Source organism: Coptis chinensis, chromosome 8 (assembly GCF_015680905.1).
Source record: "Coptis chinensis isolate HL-2020 chromosome 8, ASM1568090v1, whole genome shotgun sequence".
Taxonomy (NCBI): domain Eukaryota; kingdom Viridiplantae; phylum Streptophyta; class Magnoliopsida; order Ranunculales; family Ranunculaceae; genus Coptis; species Coptis chinensis.
This window is the reverse complement of record NC_141463.1, coordinates 5317369-5336857: the sequence shown is the minus strand read 5'-3', so window position 1 is coordinate 5336857 and position 19489 is coordinate 5317369. Positions and strand designations below refer to the sequence as shown.

General features: G+C 37.7%; 1 protein-coding gene across 1 annotated transcript; it reads left to right on the top strand.

Moving 5' to 3' along the window:
- The first annotated feature begins 4630 nt into the window (after window positions 1-4630).
- Window positions 4631-5062, top strand: LOC147479514 (uncharacterized). The gene has a single exon (XM_086578434.1). The coding sequence runs from the start codon at window positions 4631-4633 to the stop codon at window positions 5060-5062; it is 432 nt and encodes a 143-aa protein (XP_086434560.1).
- The last annotated feature ends 14427 nt before the right edge of the window (window positions 5063-19489 follow it).

The following is a 19489-nucleotide window of genomic DNA, read 5'->3' as shown; positions in this document are numbered from 1 at the left end:
GACCCGGCCCTATGCTGACTTTAGGGCAGGGCCGACCCGGCCCTAATATCTGAAGGGCTTTAAATGTTTAGGGTCGGGCTAGCCCGACCCGGCCCATTGCCCACCCCTAGTTTGGGCCATGGCCCAGCACATAAGGAACAAGCTTTAATTATCTGGGGCTCGGGTTCTTCAGAGATGGATCTGGATATACAAAAGGTGACTATGGTGGATGGGGCACATAAAGCCCAAGAGGAAAAGTTGGTTTCTCTGGAAGGTACAGATGGAGGCCTAGGGGATCTAGCTATGAGGAAAGGATCTTTAGGAACAGAAAACAGATCTGGAGATGATCACGCCTCGCCGAAATATCTCTTACCTTGTTCCAAGACACTCATACCTTTTCTTGAGAATACTAAACGAGATGGGATTCCTCAAACCAAACCATCAGCTGGAACAGAACAACCCTCTTTCAGGTTCTCTGGAATACCTCCACGTGGAAGGGGTTTTAAGACGTTGGTGTCTCGAGGAAAAGGTAAAGGGTCGGTTAAACGGAGAGCTAGATCAATACAAGGGGTTGGTGTGGGAGAAAAACGAAAACTCCTTGTAAGTTCTGGAAGAAAGTTTGAAAATATGGATGATGGTGAATGAGAAAGATATTGTATTAGAAGGGTAGTAAAACAATCAAAAAGAGCGAAAAGAGAGGCTGATGATCTGAGAGCCTTGCTCATTCTTGAAGAAGCACCAGTTATTAGCATTTCAAGTGATTCTATGGTATCAACTGAACCATCTATCTCGAATAGATCACTAGATTCTACCATCCCATCTGACATCTCAGGACACTCCATCCCAAAAGATCAAATTCCCTCAGATGCGTTTACAGAATGGGGGGGAAGAGTATAACTCTCTAGAGGCTGGTAATAATTTGGGGATTCAGAATGGTGGGGTGCAAGAGGAAGTGTCTATTGGGAACATACCTGTGGATCTTGCTCAAGGAAGCTTGGAAGGAGGTGGGTATGACTCTGAGGACAGCATTACTCAGATAAGTTTCCCACAACCAAAGCCAAAAGCTGTGGATGATTCCTTGGTGATAAAAAAAAGATCCTATATAGATAAGAAACAACATATAAGGGGGAATGTTCAGGTAAGTTCAGTGGAGATAATGAGGGAAGTGGGGTTGGTAAGAGTAATATCTGTGGTAGTGATGAGTCTGGAAGCAGTGGGGGTCTGGTGTCTCCTCCAGGGTTCGCGGCAGCTGTCCCACAATAGCTGCCTCGTCAACCATGATACAAGCTTGGAATTGCCGGGGAATAAGTTCCTCCACGGCAGTTCAAAATCTAAAGGACTTAATAGGAAGGTTTGACCCAGATATTATATGTCTGTCTGAAACAAAGGTTGGTATTGAAAGAATGCAAGGGATAAGTAGGATGGTTAAGCATGGGGATGTTTTTTTTGTTCCAAATATATGGGTCGGATGGTTTTATTGTCATAGCCCAAATTTCTAAACAAAAAAATAATAATGAATATTTGAAATATAAATATCTCAAACATCACTATATTCAATTGTCTAAAAACCCAAGGGCTATGGCCGGGTCGGGTGGATACTACACATGCCAAAACCGAAAACCCACATCATAAAAGAATCTTACCAACAAAAATAATCTCCAAAATTCTCTTTATTACTTTATAAAAAAAGTCTATCTTCCGTCCCAATAAAACATCAAACCACTCTAAGAATAACAGGTCTTCAACATCGTATTTTCATGTCATATGAAAAGAAAACTATGTTATTACATACTTCCAAAAGATCAGACCTAATAAAATAACCTCTCGGACTGCTCCAAGCAAGAATCCAAATCACATGCCGCGGTTCCACTGCCTTCCACCTATGTTCCCAAGAACACACCCACGTTGCCAAAACAAAGCAAACATGGGTCAGTAAAATAGAATTTGCTGGTATGAGTAGACTAACCACATATAAACATTATCATACTTTAATTATCCAAACAATCACTTTATATTTTCCCATTACTGAATCATTCTCAGCTTGGAAGACAGGTAGTTCCGTCATTTCAACCGGTATAGTTTCTTCCCAAGCAAAACTTCAGTTATATTAACTCATTCTAATAACTCGTTTTAATATCTAAATCATTGAATTAAAACTTACCGATATCCACTGCTGTATAAGGGTAGGACCGCGTCCCTGCACAAAATGTTATTAAGCCCTACCCTCCTGCAAAAGAAAGTTAGAACTTCTATATAATATATGTAGATATCCTATAGGTATTCAAAAGTAAACCCAAACACTCGCATAATCAAATCAATACCACTAACTCGCAAGGCGAATACCTTAGTTCCTCTCTAGTATGGTCCCCAAACAATCACGGTCATTCATAGCACATTCAATGAATACCCGGGTCATTCATGGCACATTCAATGAATACCCCTATATAACGCTAACGGGCCATTTATGGCACATTCAATAAATGCCCACCTAACATATGACATCAACAGTCATAAAACTAAATCCAAAACTTGATGCGTGGAAAGTTCTAAAAGGGTGCGGTAAATTGGTTTACGCATTATTGAACCTTATTGCATATATTATTTCAGAGAACGTAGGAGTATCTTGTTTCATGTATTTTTGGTTTACGCGTTATTAATTGGATTGATGTCTAAGTGTCATAACGTTGCATATCATAAAAACTGAAACATCACATAGTAGTTAATACACATACACACGTATACATAAAGGTCTTAGCCTAAAGCCAAGCATGCTAATAGCCCTAGACCTATCTTAATAGCCCAAATCATAATCCGAGTTAAAAGGTCAAATTGGGTCAACTGGTCAAAAGTCAACTCTAGTCCTAAACCGATTTATCTAAGCTAACCAGGTTCAATAACTTAAGCCTTAACCCGGCCCATAAACTGGTTTGGCCCAACTTGAAGATCCACTTAAAATACTATGGACCAGCCCCAAAAACCAAGGCCCGAAATCGAGGCCCAAAAGTCTAAATCCTTAAAGGCTCACCTTAACCCATTTTAAGTCAAATGGGTCGGCCCAAAATAAAATAGAACCTGTCCCAACACTCTATTTAGTTTGGCCCCAAAACAAATATATAACTCGGCCCAAAAACTAAACAAGTTAAGGCCCAAACAAAACCAACTAGTTTCGGCCCAAGGCCCAACTGACCCAACAGGTCATCCTCTTCCTCCAACATCTCTCCAGCAGCTCCTCTCCACCGCCAGCCACCACCGTATTTCTCCTCCTCCTCCAATTCCATCATATCGGTTTGACTCCTCCCGAAAAACCCTACATGCCGATATCACCCAATTGAAATTCCATCACTCTTCAAAAACGCGTTTTGACGCCATTACTGGACATTCAAGCCTCACACCACCCATTAACAGCCCTCACACACACACTACACTACCCCATCACTAACAATCCATTCCAGTACACAACCAAAACCCCAACAATAAGGTTTAAATAATCTAAGCTACTGGGCGATTTCTCTGGCGGCCATTAACGCCCTTACGAGCTCCAACAGCCCACCCAATCATCAAATCAACAAATCCACAATCCATACAATATACCCAACACTTCATAACAATAGGAGTTTAAAAACCACCACAAAACAAAACGTTAAAAACAATGCAAAGACGATTTACGTCGACGCTTATTAACGCCTCCAAGCTTTGACAGAGCTTGGACAGTTTAAGTTCAGAGTTTCAAAACCACAAACAAAAAGAGTCTAAATGAAACACAATCCGAAATCTTGTTGTGGGGCTTGCGCCATTAACAAATTTTGTTTCTTGTTTCAAGCAGCTTTTAAGGCCACGATATCGCAGTCAACAGTTAAATATCAAATCGAGTTTTAAGTTTTAAAACCCCGATGATTTCAACCTAAAAGAAATCGACAAGAACAAGGATTTTATAAACTAAAAATCCATAAAATATCTACTCACCTTTAGCGCGCTCCGACTATCAACCAGCTACCAGGAAAAATCTTCCTTTTCTGTTGTCAGTAAAACTCTTTTTTTTTCTCGCTCTCTATAAAACTCTCGCTGTGTTTTTTTTTAACCAACCCTATTCTGTTTCCTTTCGGTTTAAAAACAAACCCCCAAAATAGGGAAGAAGGTTTATCCCATAAGCCCATGTCTCCTATTTCCACTAACACTTATCCTATTTTATTTTATCTATTATCTATTATTATTATTATTAGGAAAAAGAAATAATAAAACACGGGGTGTTATACTTGCTGTTCTCTGGAAAGAAGGGGTGGACCTGGAAATCTTGGGGGCAACTAGGAACCAGGTGACAGGTAAACTGAATAATTATTATTGCACTGAATCTTGGTTTTTTTCTTTTGTTTATGGGGAACCCTTAGCATGTAATAGACATAAAGTTTGGTCTGAGCTCAGGGATGTAGCTACCCTGATTCCTGGACCTTGGTGTATGTTTGGGGATTTCAATGCCATTACATCTCTCAATGAAAAAATTGGGGGTAGGAGTATTTTTGATAAGAGTATGGTGGAGTTTAATGGGCTGATAAATGACCTTGGGTTGATTGACCTCGGGTTTAAGGGCCCAAAGTATACTTGGAGCAATAACAGAGCCCCTCAAAGTCACATCATAGAGAGACTAGATAGAGCCATGGCTACTGATGCCTGGGTTATCCTCTTTCCTAACATGCATGTGTACAATGTTGTTAATGCTAGCTCTGATCACTTGTCTATCATGATAAATCTTAATGTTAAGGATGATAATAGAGTTGAACATGATAAACCTTTTAGATTCTACAATATGTGGTTCACTGATAATACTTGCTTGCCTGTTATAGATACTGCTTGGAATTCTATTTCTCATGACTTGCCTGATATTAATGTTATCCTTAAACATAAGATGACACAACATCTGTCTATTTGGAATAAGAAGGTGTTTGGCAACATCTTTACTAATATTAAAAAAGTTAATAAAGAGCTGGAAGATGTGTTGAAAAAACATTTCTCCCTAACCAACTATGAAAAAGCAAAATACTTAAAAACTGGGCTGTTTGAGTGGTTGGTTAAGGAGGAAAGTTTTTAGAAACAGAAATCCACTATTCATTGGTTGAAGGAGGGTGGAAAAAACACTAAGTTTTTCCACCTTTCAACCATCTTCAGAAGAAGGAAAAACAGCATTGAGAAGCTATAGAAGCAAGGGGGAGGATGGAGTGTGGGGAGAACTGAAGTAGGAGAGAATATAAACTCCTACTTTAGATAGCTCTTCAACTCTGACCATCCCCAAAGAAATGATAGCATCCTCAATTTGTTCAAACCCTGTATCACTGATAAGGAAAATGAGAGCCTTACTGCCATCCCTACTTATGAGGATATTTGGAGAACTGTTAAAAAGATGGGCAACCTTAAGGCTCCTAGACCTAATTGGTTCCAAGGGTGTTTCTATCAAAACACATGGGACATAGTGGGCAACAGTATTGTTGCTTTTGTGAAGGATTTTTTTAGTAAGGGGGAGCTTAACCCCACTCTTAATGAAACTTATATTGCCCTTATTCCTAAGATAAACAATCATGAGACTGTGGCAAATTTTAGGCCTATCAGTCTCTGCAATTTCTGTTATAAAGTCATTTCTAAGATTTTAACCAATAGGTTAAAGAGGCACCTTAATAAAATTGTTTCTCCCTTTCAAGGGGCCTTCATAAAAGGGAGAAATATAGGGGATAATACTGGGTTGGCTTGTGAACTTTTTCATCACATAAAAAACATGAAAGACAAGAATCATGGGTGGGTTGCTTTAAAGATGGATATGACAAAATCCTATGATAGAGTGGAATGGTCTCTGGTGGATAACATCTTTGAGAGGTTGGGGTTTAGCCAAAGATGGAGGAGTTTGATTAAGCAATGTATATCTACTGTTTCGTTCCAAGTCCTTTTGAATGGGAGTCCTCTTAATAAGATCATCCCTGAAAGAGGCCTTAGACAGGGTGATCCTCTATCACCTTATCTCTTTATCATCATGTCTGAGGCTCTATCAAGGATGATTGCCAAAGCTGAGGATGAGGAGAAAGTCCATGGGATTAAGATCAGGAGAGCTTCTCCTCCCATCTCCCACCTCCTCTATGTTGATGACTTAATCTTGTTCACTAGAGGTAATCTTGAGGATGGGGGTCACCTTAAGGACGTCCTCCAAGACTACTGTGCTGCTTCTGGGCAATTGATTAATTTTGATAAGTCAAGCATGTTTTTTAGTAGAAACATCAAGTTTAGAAACAAAATAAAGTTAAAAAAGTTCTGGAAGATGAGACTTTTTAACCCAAAGGACAAGTATTTAGGGATCCCTATTATGCTGTCTCAAAGGAAGGCAAAGGATTTTGACTTCTTAGTGGACAAGATCCACAATAAGATTAAAGGCTGGAAGGCTAAGGTACTCTCACAGGCTGGAAGGGCTACCTTAATCCAGTCTGTGGTACAAGCCACTCCTCTATATGCTATGTCTACTTATATGCTTCCCAAGTCTACCTGTGACAAAATAGACAAAGCATGTAGAGAGTTTTTTTGACATAGTTCTGCAAATTCAAAAAGTGTCCATACCATTGGGTGAGACAACTTATGTAAACCCAAGTCTGAAGGAGGATTGGGGTTCAGAAAGATGAGAGACATAAATGTAGCTATGCTAGCCAAGCTTCCTTGGAAAGCTGCTACTGATATAGAATCTATATGGACAAAGACCCTTGCTAGTATATATGGAAAAAACTGGATTGGGGAGGTGTGGAAACCACCTGGGTATGCCTCCTTCTTTTGGAAAGGCATACACAAAACTTTCAATCTTATTAATGGAGGATTGGTCTGGGGGATCCATAGTGGTACTTCCACATCTGTTCTGGATGACCCTTGGGTGATCTGTAATGGGAAACCCAAGACTCAGAGAGAACTAGGGATGGAGGATCCCAGACTTGAAGATCTCCATGTGGTTGACCTGTTCCAAGAGGATAGGACTGGATGGGATGAGGCCAAGGTCACAGCCTTCTTCCCTCCTTTCCTAGTTGCAAGAATCAAGGAAGTTATGATCAGACCTTTGGGTCTAGGGAAGGATAGGATGGTTTGGAGTGGGGAGAAGTCAAGGAGATTCACAGTGAAATCTGCTTACAAACACATATCAATGGATAATGGTATAAGGCAGAGTTCTAGCTTTAATAAAAACACTGTGAAGCTCCTTTGGAAAGCTAGAATACCAGCCAATCTCCAGATGTTCCTTTGGAAAGTGTATATGTATTATTTGCCAATGGGGGAAAGGCTGGCTTCTAAGAAGATGTTGGGGGACTTCTCCTGTCCCTTATGCTACAAATGTTTGGAAACAGATAGTCATCTGTTTTTTTACTGTGAATGGTCCAGACTTCTGTGGTTCTCATCAGGCTTAGGTCTGAGAATGGAAAGCAAGGGTAGTAATAATGCAAAAGAATGGATTACAAAATTTCTTAGTTGGTGCAATAGCAAGAGCCAACATATATCTCAGGCAGGAGTTCAGGCTTGCTACCTGCTACACAACATTTGGAAAACAAGAAATGAAGCAAAGTTTGAACACAGGGTTCCAAACAGAGAGAGAACTCTTAGAAGAAGCGAGGTGGAGGCCTGCAAATGTAACAATGGGTTTACAGAAAGCAACACTCAGAATGAGACTTCTAACCCCCCTGAGTTTACTTTTGACAAGTCTAAATATGATTTAGACTCTATGTTCCCTGAGATTCCTAATAATTGTATTAATATAAGGTTTGATACTGCTTTTCAGGTTACCTCAGGAGAGGCAGCAGCTGGAACAATAGCTTGGGACTCGGAAGGTAGAGTGGTAGGGGTAGGCACTAGAAAGTTCCAAGCCATGTCAACAGAGAAAGCAGAGATGGTTGCGGCTGAGGCGGCAATAGGACTTGCTCTTGCCTTTGGGTGGAATGCAGTGTACATAGAAGGGGACTGTTTAGAGGTTATAAAGGCTTTAAATAGCCAGTCTTGTTCATGGATGTATGAGAGCTTGAGAGATTATGTTGTTAAGTTAAGCTCTGATTTTGTGTTTTGTAAGTTTAAGTGGATAAACAGGAGATCTAATGGTGAGGCACATTTGTTAGCAAAATGGGCCTCCCATCTGCAGCAAATGGATCAGCTACCACAATGTATCCTGACAAACAAGATTACCCCTGTACTGGTTTAGTGGTTTAGTTATGAATATATAAGGTATTATTGAAAAAAAAAAAAAAATTACGGTGCCATGCCTTCAAGGACAAGCATGTTCCCAAATCCCAATCTATTGGTTTGCAATGTTTCTCTTGTTTGACCATACTTCGTTTTCTTTGAAATCTAAAAGATTTTGTCTAGTCTGAGATAAGAGGTTGATTGCGAGAACACCTTAACGAAATATTTTCTTCAAATCATTTGGGAGTGCCAACAAGTTCGACAAAATAATGTTCGCGACAAAATACTCGGGAAGTAGAAAAACCAAATAACATATACCGATATACGCACTCTGATAAATGAAGGATGTATTAGATGGAATTATTTGAATGTCGTATCGGATGAATATATAATTTGACCATAGCTGCAAACGTGTGGAGAATGATGCCTTCTGAATGATAGCCGCTGTGATCTAAGGCACATGGTTTTAGCTTGCCAACTACTTTCTTCTTACCAAAAATTAATCGTATTTTATATAGATGAAGTTGGTTGAAGCTAGGGGTGGGAAATGGGCCGGGTCGGGTTAGCCTGGCCCTAAATATTTAAAGTCTTTCAGTTATTAGGGTCGGGCTAGTCTGACCCTAAAGTCCCTATAGGGCCGGGTCATAAGTCTAAATCTCAAGCCTTGACCCTACCCTAAACCCTTTTTAAAAGTTTTAGGATCGGGCCGAGCCGGGCCTATATATTTTCTCCTTTTTACTACATCAATTTTAAAACTCATTTATAATACAAAAAAATTTCAAAGATTTGCAAACTCAAAGTCCCACCACTTTGAAATTTGAATAACAACAAATCTAGTAATAATTCTTGATAAGTCCAACAATTTAAAATGCATATCTGCAATCTAATAAACTGAAGTACATAGAGACTCATACTTATATTTCAAAATTACAGTTAAAATGCACAAGACACATTTTGGAAGGAATTTTCACTGATATAATTAAATCCGTTATTTCTTGTACTCAAATCTCACCAAAATTACATTTAACATTGAAGAACACAAAGATAAATAAGAGTTTGGAATGAGTTTTTATTGACGTCAACTTATTTTTTATTAAGCTAGTGCCCAGTGCTCATTATTGTTCTTGGTAACTAAGTTAGATGGGGAGTTGTGAGGTGTACGTGAGTTGTGAGATAGAAACAATTAGGTTTACAAGTTTTTATGATATAAGAAGTTATTAGAAGTACTCATACAGTAAGTGATAAATTACAAAGGACAGTGTTATTTTAATTGAAAATATGTAACAAGGAGTTGGATAGTTATAGTATGTGTATTTTATAGTGAAATTATAACTAGGGCTTAGTGAGGGCTTGGTTAGGGTCGGGCCTATGTTTCAGAATCTTATCCCTGACCCTGTCTTAGAAGGCATTAGGGCCGGGTCGGCCCTGCCCTAAACTCTGTGAAGGCTTTAGTTGTAAGGGCTTTATAGGGCTTAGGGTCGGGTCGGGTCGGTCAAGGTCGGGTTAGGGTCGTTAGGGCCAAATTCCCACCCCTAGTTGTAGCAGCTTCATGAGATGAACTATAGAGATACGTGTCCCCCCTTCTTTTTGGATGGGCCATTGACTTCCTTCATTTAATGGTAGCTATATAAATACAAACCAACGGTATCCAAATAGAGAGTCGCAATAGTAGGTCTAAAAGGTAGGTCCGTGTAGTACTACTCGTTTTGTAGTGACTGTCAAAGACCAAAATATCACTGATATATCTCGATTTTTGAGGTATCCAATATGAATATATTGTGATATATTGGATGGATATATTGACACATTTTGTATCTGATATATATCAACCAATATATACGACATAGATTGTTGACTTTGACCAATTTTTATAAATATATTTCTAATATTTTTTGATATATCGACCATACAAAATAAAATTTTGACCAGTCAACAAAAATATATATATCCATCTATATATATCGGTTTTAGGGAGGTCCGATATATCGCCCAACATCCCGACATTGAAATATTTGGCCTTGGTGACTGTAACAGTGTAACGAAAGGACATACTAAATTCCAAGCGAAGAAACAAGCAACATGAAGGATGTCCTCGTAAAGTACCGCATTTGCCTACGTGATGAGGTCGGGTTAGGAGAAATCTAGCGACTTCTTCAGCAGCAATGTGCATCACAAGCATCAGAAAATATTGATGAGAAGATGGAAGGTCAGAAGCTTTAAAGAGAAAGAAAAATACTTAGGAGTCCCAATACTTCTGAGTAAAAAGAAAGGAGAGATTTCGAGTACTTAATAGAAAACTTGCAGAAAAATATAACAGGTTGGAAGGCCAAAGTACTTTCTCAAGCCAGCAGGACAACAATGGTTAAAGCAATAGGGCAAACAATCCCTATATATGCTATGGGGGTGTATCAACTACCAGGAAGAATCCACAAAAAATTAGATCAAATAAATAGAGATTTCTAGTGGTGTGGGAAAAAAGATGCCAAGGCTTGGCATACTTTGAAGTGGGAAACCTTATGCAGACCTAAGACACGTGGAGGACTTGGATTTCGAAAAGCAAAGGACATGAATACTACTATGCTTGCAAAGCATAGCTGGAGGTTGATAAATGACAGTGATTCAATTTGGACCCAAACTTTTATAAGCATTTATAAGTGGGATTCATTTTCTCAAGAGGCACAAGCAAAGAAAACACCAAGGTCTTTTTTATGGAGAGAAGTCATGAATAGTAAACAAGCAGTTGAGAAAGGATACATGTGGAGATTGGGAAATGGAGCAAGTATAAAAACCTTTACTGAACCATGGATCACCCTTAACAGTAAATCTATCCTTTTGTCAGAATACATGAAGGAAGAATTCTCTTTCTCAGCAGTGGATGGTAGTAAAAAAGTTAGTGATCTACTGCAATCAAATCATATTGACTGGAATCAAGAAAGGTTGGGAGAATTGTTTCCCGAACCAATATTAGAAAGCATCAAGCTCAAAGGAGTAAGACAAGACTCTTAGGATAAGATCATTTGGTGGAGAGATACAAAAGGTGTTTTTACAGTAAAATCAACTTATAAACATGTTTCTAAAGCAACTGAGCAGGGAGAATGCTCGAAGATAAATCTCAAAACTATTCGGAAAATATGGGAGTTAAACATAAACGCAGGAACTCAGCAATTCATATGGAAATTGTATGTTGGAGGGCTTCCAACTGGGGATGTCTTGTTGAAAAGAAAAATTCAAAGGAGATGCAAGTTGTGCTTTCTGTGGTAGAGATCTAGAAATAGATTAGCACTGCTTCTTTGGCTGTGAATGGAGTATAGCAGCATGGATGAGATCAGAACTTGGGTTAAGAGGGATATAGAATACACAAAAAGATGTTAGAATAATACTAGATATTATGCTGAACTGGGGAATCAAGAAGAATGACACTGAAGGAGAGTTTGCCAAACTATACAGCATGAAACTGCTGATGGAGATTTGGAAAGGAAGGAATAGCATCAAATTTGAGAAGAAACCCCCATCTTACTCAGAATTATATTGACAAGCTTCTTTCCGCACCAGTCAAGTTCTTGAAGCCTACAAACCCAATGAAGAACTCTTTATGGCCAATAGGATCCCTGAGCCTCTTGCACATACTATAGAATTTGGTAACAGAGAGAAGGAGTTATACAAGGATAGGCATACAATATATTTTGATGGAGCAAATGATAGAGGAACAAACAGAGGAGCTGCAGCTGCGATATGTAAGTGTCAGAGAGGAAGAATACAAGGAGCAGTATATACCAAATTCAAGTGCCAAGATGCAATACAAGCAGAATGTGTAGGAGCGACTCTGTCAGCAATGCTAGCATAGAAACTAGAAGTGTCTAGCATAGTGATATTGGGAGACAATCAAGTCCTCATGAAAGCACTAACTGAAGATTCTAGCTTGGCGTGGATTTCAGAAGAACACTTCAGCAGAACAAAAGAAGCTTTTATTTAGAGTATGTCAGGAGGAAAAAGATACCTTCAATGTAAAGTTTTTTTGGATTCCAAGAAATTGTAATAGGGAGACACACAAAATTGCCAAGTAGGCAAACAAATATGCAGGGATAAGCCCCCCACCAAGCTGGATTTATGATTCAGTAACCCGTATGTATAAAGTTTAGAGATAAATGAAAAGTTTATTATCAAAAAAAAAAAAAAATCCCAAAGATCCAAACATAAAAACCACATCATATATGACCAGTTTAATATATATAATATAATGATAAGAGCCCAAAACTGTAGTTTTAACCCCTTAACAATATTACTTTTAGACCAATTATGTGATTAATAAGTAAGAGTTAGTACTGTTATAGTGTTCAAATGTATTTCAGACATTGGAGTTGAATACGTACAGAAACGCGTCCCTTTTGCGAGATAAAGAAGCAAAGATTGGTTGCTAAGAAGTTCTATGATTAAAGGTCAAGATTCAAGGAGAAAAAACCTTTTTAAATCCCGGTCAAAGCTGAAAAGTCAAAGTCAACGCGGACAGAAATAGCGCACAAAAGTCATCTGAACTTCCGAAGGCCGTATCTTTGGACACAGACCTCAGAATCGGGCCTACCTTATGTCAAAACGACCGGCTCGGAAAGAGATTTCTAATGGTCCAAGCCTTGACCCAATCAGAGGAGTAAAAGTAGACGAAAAGGGCTGTTGAAATCATTTCCAGCTAAAAAGCCCTTTGTAGACTGAAGTACTGAGGTTTTGGGCTCGATTTTCCGGCCCAAAATATTGCTCCAAGCCTATGCATGAAATTGTGGATCTTGTCTCTTCTATATCAAGAGACAAAAGCTTAGCTCTTAAGTTACCTAGTTCTAACTCAAAAAATTAGTTTTAAACTTAGTTTTGACTTAGTTAATTCGTTTTTTTAGTTAGTTTTTAATTAGTAAATGATGAAAAATACTTAGTTTATTGCATTAAATTAGTTTTTATAGATTAATCTAATTAGTTGTTAGAACAAGATTTGAGTTTTAGAATAAAATACTTAGTTTATATTTCAAGTTTTAATTTCTAATTCAATATTAAATTCATAGATTTAGTTTGTCTTAAATTTATAATTAGTTATTCATAATCTTAGTTCTACATTAGTTTTAATTTCAGTTTTAATTCATTTTGAATATTATCTTATTGTTCAATTAGATTTATAAGTAAAATCACTTATTCAATCATGACTTGTTCTTATTGCTCTTGTTTTAGAAATGATAGTATAATGATATTAGGCTAATCCCCCTCATTAGAGGGAGTGATTATGAAACCTAATGAGGAATAGATTGCTTAGTAGAATTATTTCATGTGTATGTATTTCAATGAGTTTAGTTTATTGTATGACTTCCAAAATAAGCATATGATAAATTAAACTAGGGATTGTTGTAATTAAGTCGAGAGACTTGGTTGTAATAATCCTACATGCTAGTAATAATGACTATAGAGATGTAGGTTGTTGCTAGGGATGATAAAGGTTGAGGCTTTAGGTTGAATCGTTGCGTGAAAACCTAAATATGATCTCTTTTCAATGAATAATTCGATTCTTGCATGAACTAGTTATTAGGTGGATTGATTACTTTTCTCTATAACTTTCTCTTACATCAAAACCCTATTTTTATTAGTTTAGTTAATTTAGATTTATTTGAATCCACAGTATAATCGTAGAATAGAAATTTCACATCACACATTACTCTCACCATTGTTTCTTTGTGTTTGATTATAGTTGAATTCGTTTAAGTCTAGAGAGTTAAGAGTGGAATGAATCCGTACTCTTTATATATTGCATAATGAATTGGGAGTAGGAATATTGATTTAAGCACTTATTTAGTTAATTGATTATTTGTGTTTACGTATAGATAGTTAGTTAACGTAAATTTGTTATTATCAAATGGCTCCGCTGTCATCTTAAACTCTTTCAGGACAAGAATTCAATTGCTTGAATCCAAGGGGCAATCCCGCATTCTCAAGCCACCCACCCTTGTTTGGTTATAACTGTGATCGTTTGGTTTATAAACTAAAAAATAATTTGCAAGAATAGCCTGAGCGCGACCCGCGCCCATAAAAGGCTACTTCTGAGCGCGCCTAGCGCTGAAACGCCTGGAACTCAAGTTCGACCTGAGCAGGACCCGCACTTTAACAAGGCAAATTTCGAGCGCCCCCCATGCTGAAGCGCCTGGAACTCGAGTTGGACTTGAGTGCGACCCACGCCCTATCTAGGCTATTTCGTAGCGACACAGCCCTCTTACCGGCGACCGATTTTCACAAAAGTTAGTCCAAATTTCAATTCTTCAAGTTATTGATGCTTTAACTTGTTAAATACACTGAGCTCGCATATATAAGTCGATATTCATAAGCGTAGCAATAAGGCATTCAGGTACTCCTTTTACTCCTCGTTTCTTCTGTCCGAGGAGTTTAATTCTAGTATAATCAGGCTTGTTTTTAGCAGACATAAATACCACACGCCTATCTAGAATTTCACACACTACACCTACATCAATGGCTAAAGAACAAGAGACTCCTCTCTCTGATTTTTATAAAACCCTAAACGATGGCCCTAAGTCGTGTATAGTTCTTGTAGACCTAGTGGGGGATTTTTGAATTCCCCCTAATATATTTAACTTGTTACCGGTTTTTCATGGTTTAGACCACGAGAAGCCTTACCAGCATATGCATAGGATAAAACAAGTTCTCACTACATTCCATCATCCCAGCGTAAATCCGATCAAGTTAAACTTAGGGTGTTTCCTTTCACCCTAGCCGACAAGGCGACGTCTTGGTTAACTGCCCAAATGCCAAACTCGGTGGGCTCATGGGCTAATCTTGTTTAATTGTTCATGGACCAGTTTTACCCACCACTGAAGACAGATGAAATGCTTCAAAAGATTCATTTCTTCCGCCAGAATCCTCATGAATCCTTCAAGGGGCTTTTACATTGTCATAAGGAGGTTCTAGATATCATGACTGGGGGTAGTTTTCTTAGTAAAGGAGCCTTGGAGGCTTATAAATTCTTAGAAGATCAATCTAAGAGGAATAACAATTAGGGAGGTAACGAATCTTCCCGCTCCACTCCTTCTTCTTTTGAGGTTAAAAATGATCCCGAGCTTAAAACTCTTATCGATGCCCTCACTAAAAAGGTAGATGCCCTCTCTGTTCAACAACAACTCACTCCAGTCATGAAGATTAACTCTACTCGTTGTAATGTCTGTTTTAGTATTGAGCATTTCGACTTCTATTGTCCTCTTGTCTATGTACAACCACCACCACAACCATCACACTTTAACTAGTTAACTCAACATCAAGGACAAGGAAACTTAGGTGACCAGAATAGAAGTTGAGTGCCTATGACCCAGAACTATCAACATCAAGACATGAACGCTCAACAAGCTTTAATTCCAGTCCAACCATCTATAGACAAAGTAGTAGTGACCTTGTTGGAGAAACAAAATCAAATTATGCAACAAAACTCCAACTTGATGAAAGATCAGCATGATCAAAACTCTAATATGATGAAACAAATGATGCAAATGATGCAGTCTTTGTGCCAAAAGGTTATTGACATGTCTCCTAAACCAAAATAATAGCCAAAACCTACAGTGTTTCCAGTCAAGCAAAGGCCTAATCCTAAGTCAACAAACACCGCCTTTGAAATAAAAAGTATTCAGTGTAATGGTAATATAACCCCAGGGGACCTACAGGCAGTCACTACCCTTCGTTTAAGGAGAGTAGTTGATAACAAAGTAACTATGCCTAAAGACCACCCGCAAACAGAAGCTGAAAATAAAACCATATCGAATATTGTCATAGAAATTGATGATCCTACATCTGTAGAGGTTCCAATATGGACACCTAGATGGAAAATGGCTAAAGATAAAGCAAAGACTAATAATACTTTGGAACCTTATGCTCAATATGGAGATAAACGACCGTATCCCGAGAGACTAATTGTGTCTAAAAAGGACGAAAATTTTGATGAGATTAGGGAAGTGTTTAAAAATCTGACTATAAACCTACCTTTTCTAGATGTTATAAAGAGTCTACCTGGACACGCTAAGCTTCTAAAAGAGTTGTGCACCAAGAAGAGGAAAACCAACATACCCCACGAAGCCTTCTTAACTGAACAATATCCCTCTTTATCTAAACATAATGGAATTGTTAAGTACAAGGACCCTGGTCGTCCTACTGTACAATGCACCTTAGGTGATACCTTCATAACAACTACTTTATTAGACACGGGGCGAAAGTGTTAACTTACTCCCTTTTTATTTATATAAACAACTAGGTCTAACAAAACTTCAACCAACCAAAATGACTTGCAGTTAGGTAAATTGATCGATCGTTTTATTAAGTATCCCAAAGGCGTGAGTTGAAAACATTCTCGTTAAGGTTCAAGATTTTTACTACCCCGTTGACTTTGTTATTCTCGACACAGAAGCTGCTTGTGATTCTATTCCCATCATCTTAGGGTGTCCTTTCTTGGCAACCGCCAATGCCTAAATCAATTGCCGGGATGGCTCAATGACTCTTTCTTTTGGAAATCTTTCTGTGGAAGTTAACATGTTTAGACAAAAGCAGGGACAACTAGGTTTTCCTGTAGAAGGTGAAGTTAAGTCTATTGAGAATTTTGTATATCACATTACTGCTTCCGACGATCTTGTCCCCACACTAGTAGATACCCCTCTTATAGAATAAGACAAAGATCACAATTTTGACCCCTTGAACATAACTGAATTAGTGAAAGAATTTTCCACCCTGCCTTTTGACACTACAAGAGATGGAGTAAACCTCACAATAGACGAGATAGATGAATTCCTCAAAGATGGAGATGAATACCATAATTATATACATGCGAACAACCTAGATGAGGAATTCGACGAGTTTCTAAGAGCCTGTGATGATCCACCCTCTCAAGAACTACCTAAAGAGCCACCTGATACCTTCATTTTCAGATGTGTGTTAATACCAACCTATGCCACCAATAAGTTTTATGCTAAAGCCACGCACTCATTTTTTCCATTCCTTCAATCTAAAACTTATCTATACCCTATATATCTTCCACAACCATCCATTTTCTCACGATCATTCACTTGGACACCTTTTCATTCAAAGAAAAAGAAGAAATTTTATGCTCGATTAGGTCCTAGATCCATCAGAGTTCACTCCCATTCTACTAAGTCATGCCATATGAAATCTTGGTGCTTAATTTTGTTTGATGGTGCATTCCGTGTTAACTATTTATGGAAAGATCCACAATTATTTATATTATTGATATATGAGAAACTGCATGTTAATACATATATACACATTAAGTCTAGGGAATTTGACTTTAAAAGACCCAAGTTTTTGTACAATACCAACTTTCTGGAGTATATGCCAAACAAAAATTTTCAAACTTAAAAAGAGTTTTCCAATTTTGTTTGGGGGTGGCGTATTTTGGTATTTCATTTCAAATCTTTTTGCCACCCTTTGACTGTCATGTTTACTCCAGTAAAGTTTGTGTTAGTTAGCATGTAACAGTTTAATTGTGCTTCATATTATCATATCATCTTTACAATATTTCTGTTACAAGTACTATCAATTTTTGCCACGTTTCTATGGTAAATTCTTTTCTTATCTATTTACACTTTGAGGACAAAGCGTTCGATTGTTTGGGGGTGAGATAGAAACATTTGCAAAAATTAGTCACTTTTAGGATATAAATTACACACTTTTCTTTATAAAAATTTAAAAATCATAAATATTGTTTATACTATACACTTAGTGACAATAGTATTGTTCCCTTCTCCATGATAATATTAGTCTAGAAATCTCACGTAGTACTTGAATAAGGATTTAATTTTTAAAACATAGATTAATACGTAGGTAATAGTCATTGCATCTTTTCACGAACATCTTGCATGAGCATCTTTGATTGTACTTGGCAGGATTTTTCTGAGACCTAGGTTAGAGTACTTAATACATATCCTGTGATCATCTAGCCTAAAAACCTCAGAAGAGTGAAATATCTGAGTGATGACACAAGGGAGAAGTAAATTCCGAGTATAGAAATCACACATCCAGTTGCTTGATCACCATACCATATCCTAAGCGAGAATTTATGCCCTCTTTGGATCGATATAGCCAGAAATTCACACCTATATGAAATTTATTATCCGCTAGTCGCTCCACTGAGTCTTTCATTAGCCTTTCCACAAACCACAAATCCTTCACCCAAAAAAAAAAAAAAACAGCCTACCTATCTAGATAAGTATGAGATATAGGATGAGTGAAGAAAAGAAAAGAGAAAAACCAGTGTAAACAAAAATTAGTTAGTTGCTTCAGAAAGGAAAAAGAAAAGAAATTTCCATCCAAAGAAAATAAAATAAAATAAAAACTCCAAAAATAGAATAAAATGAGTCAAAAAGCCAAAATAAAAAGGCTAAGGATGGAAACAAAGTGTAGAAACAAAATAACAAGGTTTTCTCTAGGTACATAATATGAATACCCTATTTTCTCAGACTTGTCTTTTTGAATATCCATTTCCTTCTTTCTTTAACCAATACCTATGCCCCGTATCACCTAATAAAGACCTCTAGCTCAATTAGGAATAGGTTGGTGTGATAGTAAATGGTAGATGTGTTTGATCGACCTCGGCTTCTTTGGATTGTCATTGAGATTGTGAGGAAACATGTGCCCACTGCACACTGGAGTTAGCAAACTTGAGTGGAAAAATCAGAGTGTTATGTGTTTTGACACATTCCTTATGAGAACCTACTTAGGCATGCTACCCAAAAGTTTCAGAAACGGACCTGCCATTACATTTCATATTATAGTTCATTGTATAGTTGTTTGTCTTAAGATGATTTGATTATTATTCATATATTAGCTTAGGTTTCGACTTGATTATTCTGTATTCATTGCTAATGAGATATATAGATAATTGAGACATAAATAAGGAAACAATAGTTTTATTTCTTAGTCGTTGTACTATAGATGAAGTTTGTGAGTAACTTCACTGGAAAACTCTCACGAGGCTAAAGCTCATCCACTAGGGAATTCCTAGTGGTTTAAGGCCTTGTTGCATATAGTCAATGCAATCGCACTCAGCGAAACGAGATTAGTTAGAACTCCATTTTTGGTCACTTATTCTAATTTCTCATATTTGCTTGAGGACAAGCAAAATGCTATTTGGGGGTGGTTTGATAAGAGCCCAAAACTGTAGTTTTAACCCCTTACCAATATTACTTTTAGACCAATTATGTGATTAATAAGTAAGAGTTAATATTGTTATCGTGTTCTTATGTATTTCAGGCATTGGAGTCGAATACGTGCAGAAACGCGTCCCTTTTGCGAGATA

Bases quoted from the DNA above. Each gene is read 5' to 3' on its own strand.
- LOC147479514 (XM_086578434.1), top strand. From the start codon at position 4,631: ATGGCTACTGATGCCTGGGTTATCCTCTTTCCTAACATGCATGTGTAC.